This window comes from Strigops habroptila, chromosome 5, assembly GCF_004027225.2.
Source record: "Strigops habroptila isolate Jane chromosome 5, bStrHab1.2.pri, whole genome shotgun sequence".
NCBI lineage: Eukaryota > Metazoa > Chordata > Aves > Psittaciformes > Psittacidae > Strigops > Strigops habroptila.
Window position 1 is genome coordinate 43,480,951 of NC_044281.2, and position 19,113 is coordinate 43,500,063.

Genomic DNA, 19,113 nt, shown 5'->3' on the forward strand with positions numbered 1-19,113 from the left:
AGGCCTTGGGCTGGAATGCTCAAAGTGCGGGTCAGCTTTACACGTAAGGGAAACACCGCGGTGCTCCTCTGTTAAAGCACTGTTTTGGTCAGGGATAAAACAAACGAGGGCAATCACCCCAGGTCTTGTCTCTAGCCCATCACGTGCAGGCACTAAAAACCTATTTATTACCGGGTTAAAAAAATAAAATCACAGAATCATTTAGGTTGCGAAAAGTCCTTTAGGATGAGAGTCCAAGCGTACACCCCAGCACAACCACGGCCACCACCATCCCCGCGGTTCTAAACGCTGCGGCAGGTCTGGACAGAGGGATTTGTCGTTTGTGCAGCTCTGGATGCTTCGAGCGACCGCAAGAAACAGAGCGACCCCGGCGCTCCCCGCGCTGCCGAGCACCGCGCAGCGCAGCACCGCCCGCCGAGGCGGAGCCGCGTAATGGAGGCCGGCGCCGCGGCTCCGCCCCCGCTACGTCGAGTCGTAGCGACGCCCCCCCCCCCCCCGCCTCCCCCGTCCCTACGGTGGCCGCGGGGTCGCCGGTGGCAGCGCGTCGTGTCGTGTCGCGCCGCTCTCCCCGCTCCGCGGCCGGCCCGAACAGGCGGTGAGGCGAGAGGAGCGGGGCGGCGGCGATGTCCGAGCGTGAGCAGGCCCGGCGAGGCCCTAGCCCGCCTTTCCGTCGGCAAACCGGGCGCTGGGCCGGGCCCTGAGCCGCCCGCGGCCCGGGAGCGGGGTGAGCCCGCAGTAGGCGTTGAGGAGCTGGCGAGGCCCGGAGCTGCCCCGGCTGAGGATGGGGATCCTCTTCACCAGGATCTGGAGGCTGTTCAACCATCAGGGTAAGGGCGAGGCGGCGGGAGGAGGGCGAGGCGGCGGCCCGCGGACGTGTCCGGGCGCGCAGGTGCCGGGCCGGGCCCGGCGCCGATCGCGGCGGATCCCCGCCGCCTGCGCACTCGCTCCGGGGCGGCGGGAGGGCTCGGGGCGGCCGCGGTGGGGGAATAGGAGGAGCCCGCGCCGGTAAACCGGCACAGCTTTGGCTACCGGGGCTGCAGGGCGAGCTGGCGGCATTCCCCCAGCCCTGGTCGGGGGTGGCTGGAGGACGAGGTGCGGCCAGAGAAGTTGGGGGGGTTTAACCTTTGTGTTCTCTCTAAGTCAATGCAGAGCTCATTTCCTGAAAGGTGGACGTTAAATTATTAATGTGCGCTGAAAAGAATACAGCTGTGTAGCATTGTAGTGTGTAGTTTCACCTTGTCGTCTGCAGAGTACGCTTTACTAACAGTTTTAAGTGATAAACCTCGATAGCTGGCAAAGTCGCTCATTTATGGAGTACATGTTATTTGTAATCTCAGATTTGTAGTGCCTGTCTCCTTACAGTAAGGGTTTCATGAGAATTATAACTTTAACTGTAGAACATACTCTTACCCTGTCGATAAGGTCTTTTAAATTTGATTGTCGGTGAACTTAAATGCTCTGCACATGCATGCTGAATGTCCAAGTTATGTGCCCATTAACACTTAGTGTAAATACAAAACAATATTTTTGTCTTGTAGCATCCAGCCCCACCTCAGATCTTCTCTTCCAGCTAATTTCCTAACATCCACTATGCTGGCAACATCACACCAGAAACAAAAGTTCCTAGTTATGTGGGGTCAGGTAAGCAGATATTTTTACAATATTGTGCAGTTATGCAAAGTTATTAAAACTGGAGTTTTTATTGATGGTATATAAGACAACTCTGCAAAACCACACAATATTGATAAAAACTAAGAAAACCCCACTTACCTGACCCCTGTCCCCTCCCTCTCTCCTCTGTGATGAGTCAGTGTGAGTGTACTTTGCTAACAGAAGGAATTGATCTCTGGTTGCCTGAAGCATGGGCACATTTGTAATGGCTTTTTGTTGCCCTTGTGGACCACTGGGGAGGTGGGAAAGAAACCACCTTCTCACAAAGCTTTTCCTTGCCTGAATAGTCCAGTTAAAGCCAAGGTTATTTGTGCAAGTAAAGGTTGTGTAATACAGCTGAGGGCTGGCAGTGCTCACTTGTCCTGGAGATCCTAAATTTGAGTGTGCTTCTTGACAACACCCAGCTGTAAAAATCAAATTCAGTTTTGTGATGTATAGGAAAGAAGGTGCTAAATAGAAATAATAATTGATTCTGGCATTGAGCTCCAAACTGTGTCTGCAGAAGTCAGAGTAATTTTGTGTTGTACTCGTTGGTTCACCTAAAACTAAATTGTGTGAATGCATACTGTAAAGTATTTGTAGGCAAATCTGTTCTCCAGGTTCCAAACCAGCTGGAAGAAAAAGAGTACAGTGAGGGAGACGGGTGGATCATTCTGCTTACAGCGTAAATCGGCGTTGCTGTGGTTTTAAGCAACTCTTTGCAAAGAGATTAAGATGTTGCAAGCCATAATAAAGGTCCAGACTTGGAAATGAACGTTTAACATGTGTAAGGATGTGTTCTGAAGAGCTGCTGTATTTGGGGGAGTGCAATCTGTAACAATCTGCACAAACGCGTAGAAGACTAGGAAAGGATTCCAGGGTGAGGTTGCCCTCGCATGTCAGAGGAGGAAAAAATCCACGTGTAATCTCTCAGAAATTGTTCCTGTAGATACTCAGGTGGGGAAAAATTGACAGTCATTTACCTGCTCGGAACAGTGCATGGGTTTGTACACCTCCACAAATAAACTTTTACATATGGCCTGTGAAATGTGGCACCTGAAGTTTGGCAGTGTTTGCTTAGGAAATCAGTCTCAAATGCAACATTAACCTTGTTTCATGACATGGTTGTTACCGTGATAGCAAAGTTAACTATGCGACTTACTAGTGATATCTTTATTTCAGAGCACAAAGTAATCATTGTTGGTCTGGATAATGCAGGAAAAACCACCATTCTTTATCAATTGTAAGTATGAACTGCTTCTGATGTTTCATGTATTTCAAGGTGTGCGTTATATATATTAGCCTGGCTTGTCATCACTGCTGTCCTTGTTTTACTTTGAGAGCATCACAATGAAGGTTACTGAACAGTATAGGAGGCAGTGGATCAGAGCAAGTGTTTTAGAGTTTGGAAAGGTCTGTAGTTTGTCTGGTATACAAATAAGGTTTTGTTCAGAGCTTTTGTTTATCACATTACATTGTTACTATCACTTAATCACAGCTGCCTTTGTTGTCACAGTGTAGGCTGTTTGCTGGCTCCATAAAATATGATTATTTTGAGGCTTAGCCATAAGACAGTGCTGCTAAACTGATCCGTGCCACAGCATGTAAATACTCAACAAATTGTTCTGTGAGTAAGCAGCAAAGCCAGGGAAGCCTGACCTCTCCCTGCCATGACTTGTGTCCTCTATGCCAAGATGTACTTTGATGTCATGTGTGGTACAGGGGGAAGGAGGAGGGCTGACCACTGGCTGAAGCTAGGACAACACAGCTCTGTGGCTGGTGGCAGCCCATGCTGTCAAGCAGCTTCTGCCTTTAACAGTGGCACTGACTTGTATTTGTCTTGCACTAGCCTTGCTACTGGTTTACGTTAAACTTGTATGAGCTTCATTATCTCTGGTCCTCAACTGCATTTTGATAAAAGGGAACAAATTTGGCCACAGACTTGGAAGCTTCTAGGTGGGACAGGCAGCTCAAGGTCTATTTATATTAGAAACAGATTTGTGATTTCTCACATGAAGTAGTCTGGTATTAAAAAGTCATCCTGAGTCAGTATCAGAAATAATTCCTTTTCAGTGTTATGGACGTACTGGTCCAGTCCTACACTTAAAAATATGCTTACTTAGAATGTTTGAGTTTTGACAAATTATGATCTGCTTTTGGTTTGCTGAAACATGAAGCTCATGCAGCATTTCTAGCCATGTATGCCCTAGCACACTCTGCAGAGAAAGTGAAAAGATGAAGGTGGTTGTAGTTATTTAAATCATGAGTGAGAGATTTTAAAAAGCATAAATAGAATGAAGAATATTTTTGAAGACTAGTAACTGCTGCAGTTGAGGGCCATCCTTGGTGCATTTTAATGCTGCCTGTGTCTTTCCACTTCCTCCACAAATGTCTTATGATTCTTCTCATCTACTTATTTCTGCAGTTTCAGTGTTTTATTTTCCCTTTTGTACAGTGGATCTCTACATGTCTTCTTTTCCTTTATGCCTGTTTTAGCTCCACAGGACTTCCCCTTCTCTCTTCTTGTATTCCTCTTCCCGTTTGCTGCTTTGACAGAGCTCTGTATGAGTACTGTCCTCTGTCCTGCTGCTTGGCTCCTCCTGAAACCCTACCTCCATCTTTGCATATCCCATTTTTTCTCTTACCCTTTCTTCATGGTGAATAGGTGTTCTGAGCACAAATGAATATGTTGAACACTTTTAATGAGAGATGGACCAAGGTAACTAGCAGGTTAACTAGTGTAGGTTAGTGCACTGGCCATTCCTTGGATGTCATGGAGGGTCACAGCAGATGTTGGAGTGATGATTCTTCTAACAGGTTACGGCAGCTTCACAGGCACTTCATTTCTTCACATTCTTGTACTTAGATTTCCTCCTTTCCCTCAGGTAGCAGGAGGATTTTGTGATCAGGTGTCTAGAGACGCCATTAAGCTTCAAGTTCACCTTGTTTCAATGGAGAGAGGGGGAAAAATCCACCTATCACATTGCACATTGCAAGATGCCAACAAGTTGAATGAGAAAGGCTCAGTCAAGGAAAGGGGATTAATGACACATCTCTTCGAAGCATTAAAAGAACTCTGCCAAAACCTGGGTGGTTTTTGTTTGATTTTTTGGGGTTTTTTGTTTTTTAACATATGAAATCAGCTACAGTTATAATCTTGTACAATTGTTATCTTTAGTTTGATTTTATGGTTTGTTCTTCTAATCCTTCTCTTTCTTTTGTATAGTTGCCTTCAAATGTGTGTGGTGAGAATGTTTCTTGTTATTCTTAGCAAGGTTACCCTTGCTAAGACACTGGGTAACTGGGATTCCTTTTCAGAACATTGGACCATCCCTTTCTCCCCTTGGTTCTCTGTTTTCTCTTCAAGAAGTATTCCATCACCATTACGAGTCTCAAATTGCTGTCACTGTAACGAAAAGCTCTGCTAAAGCTTCAAAAAAATGTTCATATAAAATAGAAAAATATATCTGGATTATCAGAGGAACAAATAATGAAGTTCTTTGGAAATAGTTGATGTTTTCCTTGAAGCTACTTTTATTTTTTTGCATTTAAATCATTTGAACTTTAGGAGTGTCCAGAGTACACATTTATTATTACTGTTGATATGAAACTGGTGGTCTTAATGACAAAGTTGCACTCAGTATCTCTAAAACAATATATTTGAAATATTTAGTGTCTGCATTTGTCTCCAGAAAGTAGTGTTATTGGGCTGCATTGAAGGGAGAAGAGAAAGAAGTTTGGATATAAAGCAACTGAATTGTGAAAGAAGTATGCTCTTAGTGGCTTACACTGGAAGGAGAGCAAGATGTAGTGTGTTTGGTGGAGCTGGATGATGAGTTGTTTTTCTGCAACCTTGGAAATCTTGTGGCTTAACCACATTCTTGAAACAAAACAACTGCTGTGTCCCATTCGTGCCAAAATGAGCCTGGAAAAAGAGAAGCTGACTGCTTAAAACAGCTTCTGAAGCAAATATTCTCTCAGCTTTATGATTTAATTAATTATAATATAAATTTTGTTTGTGAATACTCTCTCAGCTCTGTAATTTGATTATTATATAGTTCATTGAGTCCTTATTTTATTGCTACTTATTTTTATTTGCCTTTCACCGTTATACTTTGTCCTGTTTGCTGCATAAGAAGTGTTCCCTGTAACTTTCCCAGTAAGTTTTCTACCTGAAATAACCATCAAGTCTATTTTTTATAGAAGCAGGTTGATTTGGAGTCCTCAGTTACTTGATAATGCACATAACTTCCTAGTTCTCACGGTTTCTCACGGACTCGCACTCTTCCCTCTTCAGCTCCATGAATGAAGTGGTGCATACCTCACCCACTATAGGGAGTAACGTGGAAGAGATAGTGGTTAACAACACGCGCTTTCTGATGTGGGATATTGGAGGGCAGGAGTCTCTTCGGTCTTCATGGAACACCTACTATACAAACACTGAGGTGAGAATGAACACCTTGCTAGAAGACTTAGTGTCACCACTGCTGGTGAAGGAAGGACAGCGTACCCGAAATGGGTACCAGAGACACTTCCGGAGGGCTGTTTTAACTGTGCTGTGAATGTTACTGTACCTGCTTCAGGGCGCTCCTGTTTGAATTTTGAAGTCTCCTCGTTAGCAAGCTGTTGTATGACTTGCTTTTTTATTTCTTAAGTAAGATGCATAATATGGAGTTGCAATGAAAACCAATTTGTCTGTAACGATTCTGTGTCTGGGCATCTGTGGCCTTAGGGCAGGTGCTCAGTTTATCTTGGTATTGCAGATCCCCATGGTTTTAGGTCCACTCTTGTGAGGGTGCTCCTCTATCTCTGTAGCGGGTACTCTAAAACCTGTCTAACCCTTCAGGAGTAAGACTGAAAGCCCAAAAGTTTTCTTCCAAGACTGAGCTCTGTTTTGAAAACTTCCATAATCAGTTTACTTAAGTGCCCACAAGAACTTTCAGAACTCTTTAGCAATCAAGTTGCAGCACACATACTTGATTAAAGTAATGGTTTAAGTCAAGGTTTCCTGTGTGTTATCAAATGTGTGGTTTTTTTTTTTTTTAGTAGTAATCAATTTCTCCTGTGCTTCTCTATAAGATGCTATGACGTGTATCTGCATATTTGCTCTTGAAGTATGGAGCTTATTGGGGTTTTATAAGTAAATGTCTATTTGCATGTTAGTGCTTGAAGTAGAGAGAAAGCTGATACAGTTTACCTTTTAAAGGCTGCAACAAATTATTTGAGGGATCTGAGATGCTACCTCAGTTATGCTAAGCAAAGAACAAAAACCAGATCTGGGATTACAGAGAAACTCTTGCTTTTGGTATAAATTTTTCATTTGGAAATGAAAAATGGAAAGTCAAAAGATGTGTCACAGCTATATTTGTATACAAACCATGGCATAAGTAGTAAACTATGCCAGTGCTGGGGAAGCATATCTGGTATAGGATGATATCTGATGGTCCAGATGATATCTGACTGTCTGGACAATGGAATAGGAACAGTAATCTGTTCTGCTGACAAGTGTGTGGCCAGAATGATAAGAGTTTGTTCTCTTGCTAATAACTTTTCACTTTTTAAAGTTTGTGATAGTTGTTGTGGACAGCACAGACAGAGAGAGAATTTCTGTGACTAAAGAAGAACTGTATAAAATGTTAGCACATGAGGTGAGTAGACCCTGTGTTTTCTTTGTTTTAATATTTATTGTGGGTAAGGTCTTCCAGCTGTGGGTAGTGCTGGATCAGAGCTGTCTTCTTCCTGCTAGAGGCTCTGTCTATTGTCAAGCTCCCAATAAAGCTGTAAATTAATTTCAAATTACTGAAGAGAACTCCCACAAAAGTAGCTTTTCAACTCCTGAGTGCTTCTGAAACAGAAGTTAGGACCCATAAGCGACCTTTGTGGTTTTTATGCTTCAACCTGTGTTAATATCTGAACGAGATAGTGTAAAAAAACCCCATTGTTTCCTCGAGCAACTTATTTACTATTTTTGATAATTTGATGGTTGCTCAATGTTTTCTGTTTTCGCAGTGGAACAGGTACAGCCTTAATAATACCTCTTTTAGCAACCAGCTATAAAACTGAAGAAACAGCCTGCCTTATGGCTGTTGTAGCCATCATTCTATGTGTATTTGGAATTACAGAATGACAGTATAATTTGCTATCTGATAAAGAACCTCTTTAAAATTGAGCCCCGTGTCATGTCTAAAACTGAGCTGTCTGAGTCCGATTCATAAATACTGGACTAATGTGTAAACCAAGGAGTACCTATTGCGTGACCTGGGTGTCCTGAAGACTTCAATCTATGCAGTGCAGCAGGACTGGAAGCCTGATTTTTTTGTTGAAGATGTTTATATAAGCTTGACTATTGCTGAGGCAAGTTTAGTGCAAACTGGATCAGTTTGTATGAGATGATACGGAGGATACCAAGCTTCCAAATTTAAATCTCAGAATCAAAGATGTGCATAAATTGATGGCATTATATCCCAAAATATTCTATATTCAAAATATACCCACTGTTTAGTAGACTTCAGGAAGGGCAAAGACTGTCTATGTATTTTTTTCTGAGTGATTGGGGAAATCTAAAGCATTTGAGAAAAAACAAGTGCTTTCCCTAGTGTCTGGAATTTCTAATTTTTGGTGTTTAAATTAAAATTGTGTTTAATAAAATTCTAATAAAGTAGGTGTGGCTTTCTTGGTTGTGGTGGAGTGTTAAATGTGGCATGAGGAGAATGTTGCCATTGAGTCTGCTGCTGTCAGAATTTGAGATGTATTCTTCAATCTGTTGCAGTTGCTAAACAAAATCTGTATCTTCTGTTTCATAATCTATATAGAAAGATGCAGAAGTTTTTAATGAACTGAATTTGAAATGAGGAAAGTGTGGAACTCCAAGCAGCATGAATGCCCTTGCTTCATGTTGGGAGTCTATTTCTGTGCTCCAAAAGCACCCATCTAACAATAAATGTGCCCATTGTTTTACAACAGGATGTTTTCAGTATATTCTGCTAATTCTCCAGATGCTCTGACATTTGAGGAGAACAACAATGCATATAAGCTGAGATGAAAGTCAAATATTTATTTAGAATAGCTTTTCCTTGCAGTCCTTGAAAAGCTTTTATTTTTGCTAATCAGTTCAACTGAATTTCTGTTAAGGCAAAATTGAGTTGTCCGGGTCAGTTCCTACTGTTTTCTGGACTAGTAGATTGTTTGGGAATTTTACTGCTTGTAAAAATTAGTGTGCCTGATAGGCATTTAAGTGAATGACTTGACTTGGCATCCTGGGAAGACCTTTTTACTTTCAGAGGGACAGATTTTTAATAATACATGCCAGTACCAGTGTAATTCCAAGCAGCTTGAGATAAAATAAGCTTGCCCCTGCAGTTGCTGTTCTCTGGATTGTTCATACTGGTGTTTTAAATATTACATGTGCGTTATAGAGAAGTTTTTTGTAGTGTACTTGTTCATGTAGATGTCTATCCTTCGATTCTAAAGCAGTGTGATGATTTTCTAGAAATACTGTGTATCCTCTAAATAAAATATTACTGCAGCTTGCTTTATGCTGTCAGGGGCAGTCTTAATGCTTCTTAATGGGTGGGATTAACCAGTGGGCAAGGTTTTACCAGTGCTTAAAAAGTTCTACTGTGGTAACCCACTCTTGCCCCATGTAAGAACTGCTGCACAGTCTAGTATTTTGGTACTAAAATTAATCATAACAGTATGGTAATACATGAAAGTGTGGTATGTAGATAAAAGCCAGACTCGGGAGAATGCAGTGCTTGGGATGGATACACAGGAAAGGTCAGGGTTAAATGGGAGGCTTTGACTGGTGTGTGGCATTACTGCAGCTGCACGCATACAGCAATGCAGGGTGCCTCTGATCACCCTAGACCAAAATTGGACATTTGGTCTGCTGGATCAAAGGATTTTCTGAAGTTACGTGTCAGTCAGCCTGCAGCCTTTTACAGTTTAGGGGTTTTTTGCTAGGGCTTAAGGTGCTCAACTTTGGTATCACATCTTTTGACTCCAAGAGCTGATTGGTAATCATTTATTTTTTGCTTTTTTTTTTCTTTCTCCATAGGACTTAAAAAAAGCAGGTTTGCTGATCTTTGCTAACAAGCAAGATGTTAAAGAGTGTATGACAGTAGCTGAAATATCTCAGTTTCTGAAATTGACTTCAATTAAGGATCACCAGTGGCACATTCAGGCATGCTGTGCTCTAACTGGAGAAGGGTAAGAGGTATTCTTGTCTATAGGCGGACAATCTTGAATTATTTTGTATTTTTATTGTAGTGTTTGGTTTTAATACACGTTCCTCCCCTGTTGATAATAATCTTACATAGTAATCTTAGATTTTTTTTCAAGCTCAGAACGTACTGACTTAGGGTCAGCGTGATCTGAAAACCAACTTTCACATCAAATCCACAGTCCCACCTCACAGTGATAAATTTTTTATAATTTAGGCCTAATGAGGGTGGAGGTGGGAACCTAAAGGAGGTGGGACCTAAAATCTGTTCTGGTGTATTAAGAATAATCATAATTAGAGATCACTTCAGTGTGTGTCTTGAAGTGCTGGGATCTGAAGTCTCTCAAGCATAGATTGCATAGTAAGATCTAGGAAATGCTGTGCTCATAGTGGATTGTTTCTGGGAATTATTTTTTCACTGAAAATTACAGAGTTCTTGGGAATAATATAAATTGGTGCTATGGAATTAATCTTTGAAGTTAGCCTGAGAAGTGCATGTATTCCTTAAAAATTCTCTCTTTCATTTACAGACTGTGCCAAGGACTCGAATGGATGATGTCAAGACTTAAGATCAGATGATTTTTAATGACCTCTTTGCACAGACATTGCTTAAAAAGAGCTGTACCCAGGATTACCTTCACAGTGGCAGAATTAATGGGTTAGATGTATTTATACTGAACTGATTTCAACTTTATTTTCTACATGGATGCACACACACATACGTGTATATAAATTAAGACCATTCAGCAAAAAGAAAGATGCAGTTATGGCTCCAGTTTGGTTTCTGGTTTGTTTTCCTCTGAGGATGCGTTAAAAGCTGTGATCAACCTTCTTTTCAAGATACAGCCACTTGGAATTGTCCAATGTCGAGCATGGTGAAGATGAAGTGAGAGGAAGGAGCTTTTAATTTTGAGTTTTATTATTCCATTGTAGTCCTCTCTAGTTGAAGATGTTGGCTTCATTATTCCAGTAAATTAGCAAGCAAATCAATGGCATAGATATCAACTTTCCAGTATTTTTAAGGTTACTGATGTTACAAATGCAAAATATTTTCCTGTATGTGTACTGTACATATTTGTGTATATTTATACCTCAATTTTAGGTTAATTGCAATCTGTTCAGACCAGTGTGTAAAGCTGAATCAGTATGTTGACAGTAATACTAATATTTGACATTGCCAACATGTCACAAGTTCTTTTCGTTTGTTATCTGTATGGCTGTAGCATCCATCAGACAGTTGGCTTGCCACAACTTTATAAAGCAAACTCTCTCCTAAGACCGTTGCTTGTTTTTCACATGATTTTTCAGTTAGGGAGGCTGCTGTAATGGATTGGGGCATATAGACACTGAGCTTCGAGGTACAGTGTCGGCAAACAGTGAAAATTTGCCAAAGAGTTTAAAATTAAATGGGGTTTCCTTTTTTTTTTCCTTTCCTTTTTTCTTTTCTGTAGTCATGATTGGATTAGGTGATTGCAAAAAGTGTGTGTCATGCTGTCCTATTGCTGTCCTATGATACTGCTGCTCTTTTTTTGCAGTACTGTTCACTTATGGTTCAAGTCTAGTAGAAGTACCTTTAGCTGTCGTAAAGGGAAAAATGTCATCTCTTTTTTTTCTTAATCAAAGAAGAGGCACATAAGTATGTTTAAAAGTCCCACTGGAATCTTATAAACCAAGTCATACTCTGTATTAAGTGTTTTTCAGAGGAAGGCACACTTCTCTTTGATAGTGTAAAATGTATATATATCTATATGCAATGGATGGAGCTGGGCTGGGGAACAAAACAGATGACACTACTTGAAAAGCTGTAAGTGACCCATTGATCGTGTTCCTGCAGAAGTTTCAGGGCAGTAATTCTTGAAAATAAAACTTTCTTGCATGGTCCCCAGGTGAGTTACAAAGAAGCGTCAGAACACTATGTGGTTATCTCTTCTTCCTGTAGTACCTGATGGGACAATGTCCATATGAAGTTGGTTAGAATTCCCATTTTCAAGGATACAGGCTTTTCAGTGGGATGGGAATTGGATGGTTTGAAATGTTCTCAGTATAGTGAAGGTGCACATAGCCTTAACCATAGGCTTTTTATGTTGGAGATGGATGTTTGGGGAATGTAGCAAAATGAAATAAAACTTTGTTTAATATGTCGTTCCTTTTGCTCACACATCTGATAAGGATGGAAAAGACATTTTAAAGAAAAAGCTTAGTTTGAACTTTTTAAGGTGCTTACGTTTGGTGATGGGATAATCCAGTCAGTGCACCTGCCTTCTCATTTGCCTCCTTCACTGCAGATCATGTGGGGAATTTGTGGGGAAAAGAAGGGAGGCCATTTCAAAAGTTTCTGTTTAACAAAGGCAGGTAAAGAATTTAACTTTTTAATATATTTTTGTTATCTCTTTCTGATGCTCACTAGCTAGGGAATCTGCTGTCTTTGGTAAACATTTTAATGTGTACATGCATATATTTATAGTGCATGCACATAGATATTGGTATTTAACTGGTGTATTGCAAAATGTATAAATGTTTGAAGAAATAACAATTTAATGCAAAGACTTTCTCAGTTTATCTGGCAGTATCTTCAAGAAAAGAGCTCTGTGCACACTTGCATATGAAATGGAATTGTACGTTTTCTAGTCTTAAAAAAGAAAAAGCAGACTTGCTTATAAACCTAAGTGTTTGTTTTTTGAGTCTTATGTCTTCCTGTTCATCCCTTTAAAATACTTTGCTTTAGTAGTGTTAAATACTGCATACTTTTGTCTGAATCACAGAATGGTTGGGTTGGAAGGGACCTTAAAGATCATTTAGTTCCAACCCCCCTTCCACGGACAGGGTCACCTCCCACTAGACCAAGTTGCTCAAAGCCCCACCCCAGATCCAGTCTGCACGGGTTGTGTGTGGAGTTTTTGTTTTTAAGAAAATGAGTTAATGAAAGAAGAATCATGAAGCAGTATTCTGCTGCTTACTCCCTTGCGTAAATTTGTAGGTCTTAATATGTGCATGTAATAAAAGCGTGGTGTTTTTTTTCCAGGTATGGCTTATGTTACAACCAGACATCTTGTCTACACATAAGCAAACTTACATTGACTCTTTTTCTCTCTGGGTAACCTGGCCACTTCCACTTTCTGTGACCTCTAAGATACTGCATGGTTCACTTCATCTTTTGTTTTGCAAGTGGCAACAGACCCTAGTAGAGTTGGGAATAACTGCACGCATAAAGACCACATGTTAAAACAAAGACTTTTGTGCCCTAAAGAGTTTATAATCCAGAACTTAAATGGTGTGTTGGGTAGTGAACAATTCAGCCTTAACCCAACTACAAAAAAGCTGTGTGTTGTGTCACATTCAACGATGAGTTCTCTATGTGTTTTGTGATCGCCTAATATCTTAGAGGGGAGATGTGCTCTTCAGGAGCTAGAATTGAGTGGTGGCCAAGTACTTACTGGTGCATCGCCTGCCTTATAGCATTCTTGACAGGGGCTTAGGAATCGAGGGAAGACACCCCTTCATTTTAAATGCTGGATTTGCAGTCTCTATAGGGATTCCAAATCTTCACTTTCTGTGGTTGGTGTTATTGTGCGTTTTAAGGGGAGCAAAGCAGAGTGAAAGTGGAATAGTATCATCCAGGCATTGCAGTGGAAGCTTTTGTAGGAAAGTTCGCCTGCCTGGAGGTTCTTCATGAGAACAACTGTTTGCTCAGATACTAACAAGATGAACCTTAGAAGACTATACAAGTACGTACCCTCAGGTAGCATTGTGGCTGTGATGGTCCTTTCCTACACACCTTGACTTTTGTGTAAAGATAGAAATGCTTTTAAGTTTAGTCCCCTAGTAGAGCTGGAGAAGAGCTGGAGAAAAGCCGAACACACAACCCCTTTTCATATGTGCTTTTTGTTTACATCGCTTTTCTTCTTCCTGTAGGACCTTTTGCATTTTTCTCACAGCTGTGTCCATAGAAAAGCAAGTTAACTTTGCATCAGTGCTGCTTTCAACTTCACTCGTTGTTGTTTGGAAGTGATTGTTTTACCATGAGTCATGACCTTGATTTGTACTGCTTTTGTATTTTCACCCTCTGTGTGTTGTGTTGCCTTTGCTTTCAGCTAAATCTTAACCTTAGTTTGCCTTTGTTCTTCATGAAATTCATTCTTAGGATATTATAAAGAAAAAGGGAAGGGTCTTTAAAAATGTTTTTTTAAGTTTACGCTGCAGAATGCCATTTTTTTTACTGCTATTTTTTGCTATTTTTTTATTTTGCTAGTAAGTCATATTCCAACAGCTTAATCCTTAAAATGTTTCTTTTGGTTTAGCAGGTAATAAACTTGGTAAATCATCTCTATAATATGCTGCCTCTGTGACCTGAAAATTAGGCAGGTTTTAAATTGTGAGGAAAGGCAGAATATAGAGCTTGGAAAATGTGAACAGGGATCTACCTGGCTTCATTTTTTTAAAATTTTTTTTCTTTTTCAGGGTGGCTTAATACCTGTTTTCCTATGCATTATATAGTATGTTCTTAGGTGTAGGGGTGTGAATGTTAAACGTATCTGATAGGCACCTTTACAGTCTATGCAGCTCAAGTGCCTAAAACTAATTCAGTGGTTGGGTTTTTTTCTTCCTATGCTACGATTTCCATTTTCCTTAAAATAGATATATTTCTATAAAAGCATCTTAATGTGTGTAAATGAGTGGTTTTTTTCCCTCCCTACATGCTGTTTTTAACACGATTTATGATAAATTTATTTGTTACAGTTCTTTCAATCTTCTGCATTCCAAGCACTTTTCCATTTATCAGGCATCGCATACCTAGCTTGCTTTATAAAAGGAAGTATGAAATTCGTCCTTGTATCAGACTGGTTAGCTGGAATTTTTTTCAAGGAACTCTATTTAAATAACTTACTCCAAGAATACTTGGCCTTGCAAGCTTCCTAATGTAAGTAGTTCCTTTTTAATTGGCTAGGAAAACATTAGCTTTTTGCGACTGTCAGACTATGTCTGAAAAACCGTTTTCACGAATTCCAATGAATGTAATATTAAGCCTTGAACTGGTGCATCACTGAGTATTACAGGATAGGAATGATTTAACGTCACGAAGAATGGCACTAAAAAAGAAAAATGTCTCTGCATATAGTTGTGATATGTATTATAAATACAAATGTGACTTGAATATAATTGTTGCAGTGAATATATTAAATGTACAAAAATGAGAAATTATAAGTGGTTGCCACTGTAACTTTTTTACAATGTGCTTTAGAATCATAAGCAGAAATTATATTCTTGCCTTACTAGGATTTTACTGGTTAACTTTTATACTGTACAGAAACTGTTTTTGAAAACTTTCTTCACATCAGATAGCCTTTATCCGTAACAGGGTCACACTCATGTACTATCCTTAGCCTTTTAAGCCAGGCCTTCTGTGAGTAAGGACACAAGCTGGGTATGTTTTTTAAGCTTTTCATATTTGTAAATTTAGAAAACTTGGCTCATACTGAATTAAGGTAGAACATGCTGCTTTACCTAGAAGGCTATAAATCTTTCTTTGTAAATCGTCAGCTCAATGTTCCTCTTTTCTAAATATGTCCTGCATCAGACACTGTGGAAGGCTGAAGAAGTGGCCAAGAAAAAACTTCTTCTCGTGCTGAGAGATTCAGAGATTGAAAACCAAAACACCTCCGATTGGAAAGCCTCAGCACTTTTATGGGTAATAAATTGAAGAATTGGTAGTATATGATAGAGGAATGGTAACCAATCCAGTTTAAACTGTGTCTGTATTGTGGTTTCAGGAATGTTTTCAGCATGCCCTTGACTTTCCTATAACATCCTTTTCCAAACCCTTTAATCCTGTGGCCCCAGTTGTGTACTCAGCCTGTACATGCTGCTCTTGAGTCTGCCTTTCTGTCTCTCCGGCAGGAGTCAAAGGGAACCGACTTCTTTGTCCTTATGCTCTGCCAAGAACTGGATGATAATACTAATGTCCAACACTAAACCTACAATTCTTTGAGTATAAACTTACCAGATTAGTATACTGATGATGTAGTTATGTTATAGTATGTTATCTGCCTGGTTTTTATGAACACAAAATAACATCCATATATATACACATGAATCATATGACCAGAGTCATATTTCTTTTGATCGCTTGTATTTTGTACTTCTCTTTCTAAAGAGTTTGTCTTCTTTCTGAAAGAAATGCATAAAGTATGTGGTTAACACTGATACTGCAATAAAATTTAATTCCAGAACGTACAAAATTATTGCTTCAAATTAATACAAGGCTTGCGAGGGCTGGCATTTCCTGGCTTGAGCACTTCTGTGTCTGGAACTTCCACATGTTTATCTAAGTAATTTGGCTAAAACTTTTTATACAGCTATTTATTATAATAAAGTTCAATTATGATTCTGTAAAGTAACTTTTCCTGAAATTTTATCAGAACATTCCTTTAATTGTTTTCCCCTTGCCTCTTTCTGTCTTTCCTGGCTTTTAAAATCTGATTTTCATTTAGTTGAAGGGAATTTATTCACATCTTCTGACTCATGTCTTCTCATTCTTGTCTTCTAATTCTTTGTGAAACAAACACAAATTTGGTTTAGAATTGTTGGGGCAGGGAGCTGTGTACAAACATATACACATTTACAGACAGTGTCAGAATTGCTAATTCTTCAGAACATACCAGTATTTATTATTTTTAAGGTGAAATAACTTGTCAAAATCTTACTGTTTGTTAAACCTTTTGTGTGTGTGTGTTGCAGTGAAGCTTTATAAGCAAAGAGACTATTTCTGACCTAGTATATGGGAGTTTCTTGGTGTTTTGAGGGTGAAGCGTGCTGCTCTGCCAAAACTGCTATGGCGGGGTTTGTGTTAGGAGATTGTTTGGCATTTGGGACAAGTTGGGTAGTAAGCACGTGTTGGCTGGTTTCACATAGAATGGAAATTAAAATGAATGGTGAAATGCTCTTTTCCCATAGAAAATGCTGAATTGTGGTGGTGTACCGCTCCTGCATATTCACATATCGCCTGCTGGTATTTGCAGCCTTGTGAGTGGTAGGGATCACAGGTGACTTTTTAGAAAGCAAAAGAGATGAAGCCAAAGGTGGGTTGAAAAATACAGTTGTCATGGTACTGTACTAAAGGTGTGTTGCTCTGCAACCTGCACAGCCTTGTTCCACATGTGTTAATTTTGGACTTCTTGCTTGATTTCAAACTGCAGTATTTGTATCCATGTGGTAATCTTGTGCAATAACATCGTAATTGCACAGGCAGATGATGTTAACCGAGTTCTGGGGAATCAGTAAACGCATCCGTCCCTCTGGTGTGAAGGTGTGAGAGATGGCAAAATGCTTTTCCTCACTCTTTGTCCTTTGGCCTCTGGTTTCAGCTGTGTGACTAGCTGAAGTCTTTTTTCCTTTGTGACACCCTTTTCCCGTTTGGGTGGGCTTTTTCTCCAGCTCCTCCCTGATGCTGGCCGGTGTGGCTGCGTCACACATTGCTGTACTCCACCCTCCAGCGAAAATCGTATGGAGAAGAAGGAAGGGTGAGCTGCTGTCGTAGCCGTGCCACACTCTGGCTGTCTCTGTTGTATTTCTTTTCCTCTTAACTCAGTTATTCCTTGACTTTGGTACAACTTTTCTGATAACTCTTATTCTCCTTTTCATTCCAAGTAAATAAAAGGTGATTTTAACACCCCCACCATTATCACATACTTATTTTTGTCTATTTTAGTACAGGGTTTCTCTGAACTTTTCATTTCTTGGGCCATGTGCCTGTTGCCTGCCTCTCATCCCCTTGGTGCTGTCTAATCTTGGTCTGTATATCACCACAGTGGTCCATTAAAAATATATACCAAATAAGTATTTCCGAAGGTTCTTATTCCAGTATGATGTTAGCATTAAATACCTTCATTTTAACTGCGCACAAAAAAAATGTTCACCACTGCTAAACTCCAACCACTTCTGCATCCAACAACAGTGTACCTTGTGTAGAGCTGAAATGAGCCATGGCACAGTCATTTACAATCTGGTGTATGAAACTGTAAATAGACTTTTTGACAGAAAATGCTGTTACGTTTTGACTTTTTCTCCTTGACTGTATAGAAGTTAGACTGCTGTGTTCTCTTTAATTATTTCTTATTTTGTTTTATTAAAATTACAGTACATCTTTTTCAATCCTATTAACGCTTTTAAAATTACAGGTCATGTCATTACTCTTTTCTTGCACATTGATTTATTCTCTCTGAATATGGCTCTTTAACATGAGGTCAAATTAGATGCAAAACTACAGAATAGTCAATGTATTCAGGGTTGATTCTTGTTATTACCTTCTTTGTTTTGTCTTACTTTTTGCCCCTTATTCTTCAGAATTGGAAGGCTTTTTTCCCCCCTCCAAATATATATGTATATATATCTGTAGCCAAACAACTGGAGTCACACAAAGAGATGCAAATCATGGAATGGTAACAATGAAAATTGTCTAAATTTTTTGTTCATAAATAAAGATTTAGTATAAATGCTGGTACTGTTGAAGACTTGCTTCTGAGGTCCTTGTACTGTTGAATCCTATCAGACACCCCATTACTACCAATATGTACAGCTTTGGAACATGAATTAATGGATGCATATTAGAGTTGTGTAAGCAACTAATAAACCTTACTGTTTGTATTAAGTTGGCCAGATAATTTCTTCATTTCAGACTCGCCATACCATTTTCAGAGTAAGCTTGACAACTTGTTTTTCAAAGTGATATATATAATAATTCTGAATTTGCTTAGCATAATAGGTTTTGCCAGTGCATCTGCTGCTGTTCGGAGATGTACGTGTGCATTGGTTTTAAGCCTATAGGTAGTGATGACTTGAGCCTATGTTTGGTCTCATCTTGGGGGATGGTTGCCTCGGGAGAGTTCAGCTTGTACCATGTGAGGTTCTGCAAGTCCTTAAATCTTCCCTTACTGGTGCAATACGGATTTTCTTGTGCTTCTAGAAAATATTCAGTTGTATACAGTGTACTGAGCAGCAAATAATCCAGTTGCTTTGTTGGTTAAGAAGTGTTTCTTTTGTTTCAAAAGGCTTTAAATATATTTGGCAGCATATTTAAGTACAGGTTGATGTTGTTGGTAGCGTGTTCCTATAAGCAATATACTTCTGTCGGTATGTGTGGATTTCTCTTGCCAAAGGTGCTGTAGTATTTACAGTGCAGTGAACAGGCTAGCTGATAAATGAAGGAACGTCTTGAACTTTAGTTGATACACAAATCTCATGAGAAC

At 39.9% G+C, this 19,113-nt stretch overlaps 1 protein-coding gene across 3 annotated transcripts; it reads left to right on the forward strand.

Annotated features, from left to right (window-relative positions):
* Positions 1 to 490: 490 nt before the first annotated feature.
* On the forward strand, positions 491 to 18,515 carry ARL5A (ADP ribosylation factor like GTPase 5A). 3 transcript variants are annotated; one of them, XM_030485586.1, is made up of 7 exons: positions 744 to 827; positions 1,539 to 1,641; positions 2,833 to 2,893; positions 5,948 to 6,095; positions 7,215 to 7,298; positions 9,707 to 9,858; positions 10,402 to 18,515. In XM_030485586.1, exons 4-7 carry the CDS (start codon positions 5,952 to 5,954, stop codon positions 10,448 to 10,450), a joined length of 429 nt encoding a protein of 142 aa, XP_030341446.1. In that variant the 5' UTR covers positions 744 to 827; positions 1,539 to 1,641; positions 2,833 to 2,893; positions 5,948 to 5,951; the 3' UTR covers positions 10,451 to 18,515. The 3 variants fall into 3 exon arrangements, with proteins under 3 accessions (XP_030341444.1, XP_030341445.1, XP_030341446.1); XM_030485584.2 differs by lacking the exon at positions 1,539 to 1,641 and having other exon boundaries at positions 491 to 827; XM_030485585.2 differs by lacking the exons at positions 1,539 to 1,641; positions 7,215 to 7,298 and having other exon boundaries at positions 491 to 827.
* The last annotated feature ends 598 nt before the right edge of the window (positions 18,516 to 19,113 follow it).

Bases quoted from the DNA above. Each gene is read 5' to 3' on its own strand.
- ARL5A (XM_030485584.2), top strand. From the start codon at position 782: ATGGGGATCCTCTTCACCAGGATCTGGAGGCTGTTCAACCATCAGG. The intron at 6,096-7,214 runs GTGAGAATGAAC...CACTTTTTAAAG, and splicing joins CCTACTATACAAACACTGAG to TTTGTGATAGTTGTTGTGGA. The intron at 7,299-9,706 runs GTGAGTAGACCC...CTTTCTCCATAG, and splicing joins ATAAAATGTTAGCACATGAG to GACTTAAAAAAAGCAGGTTT.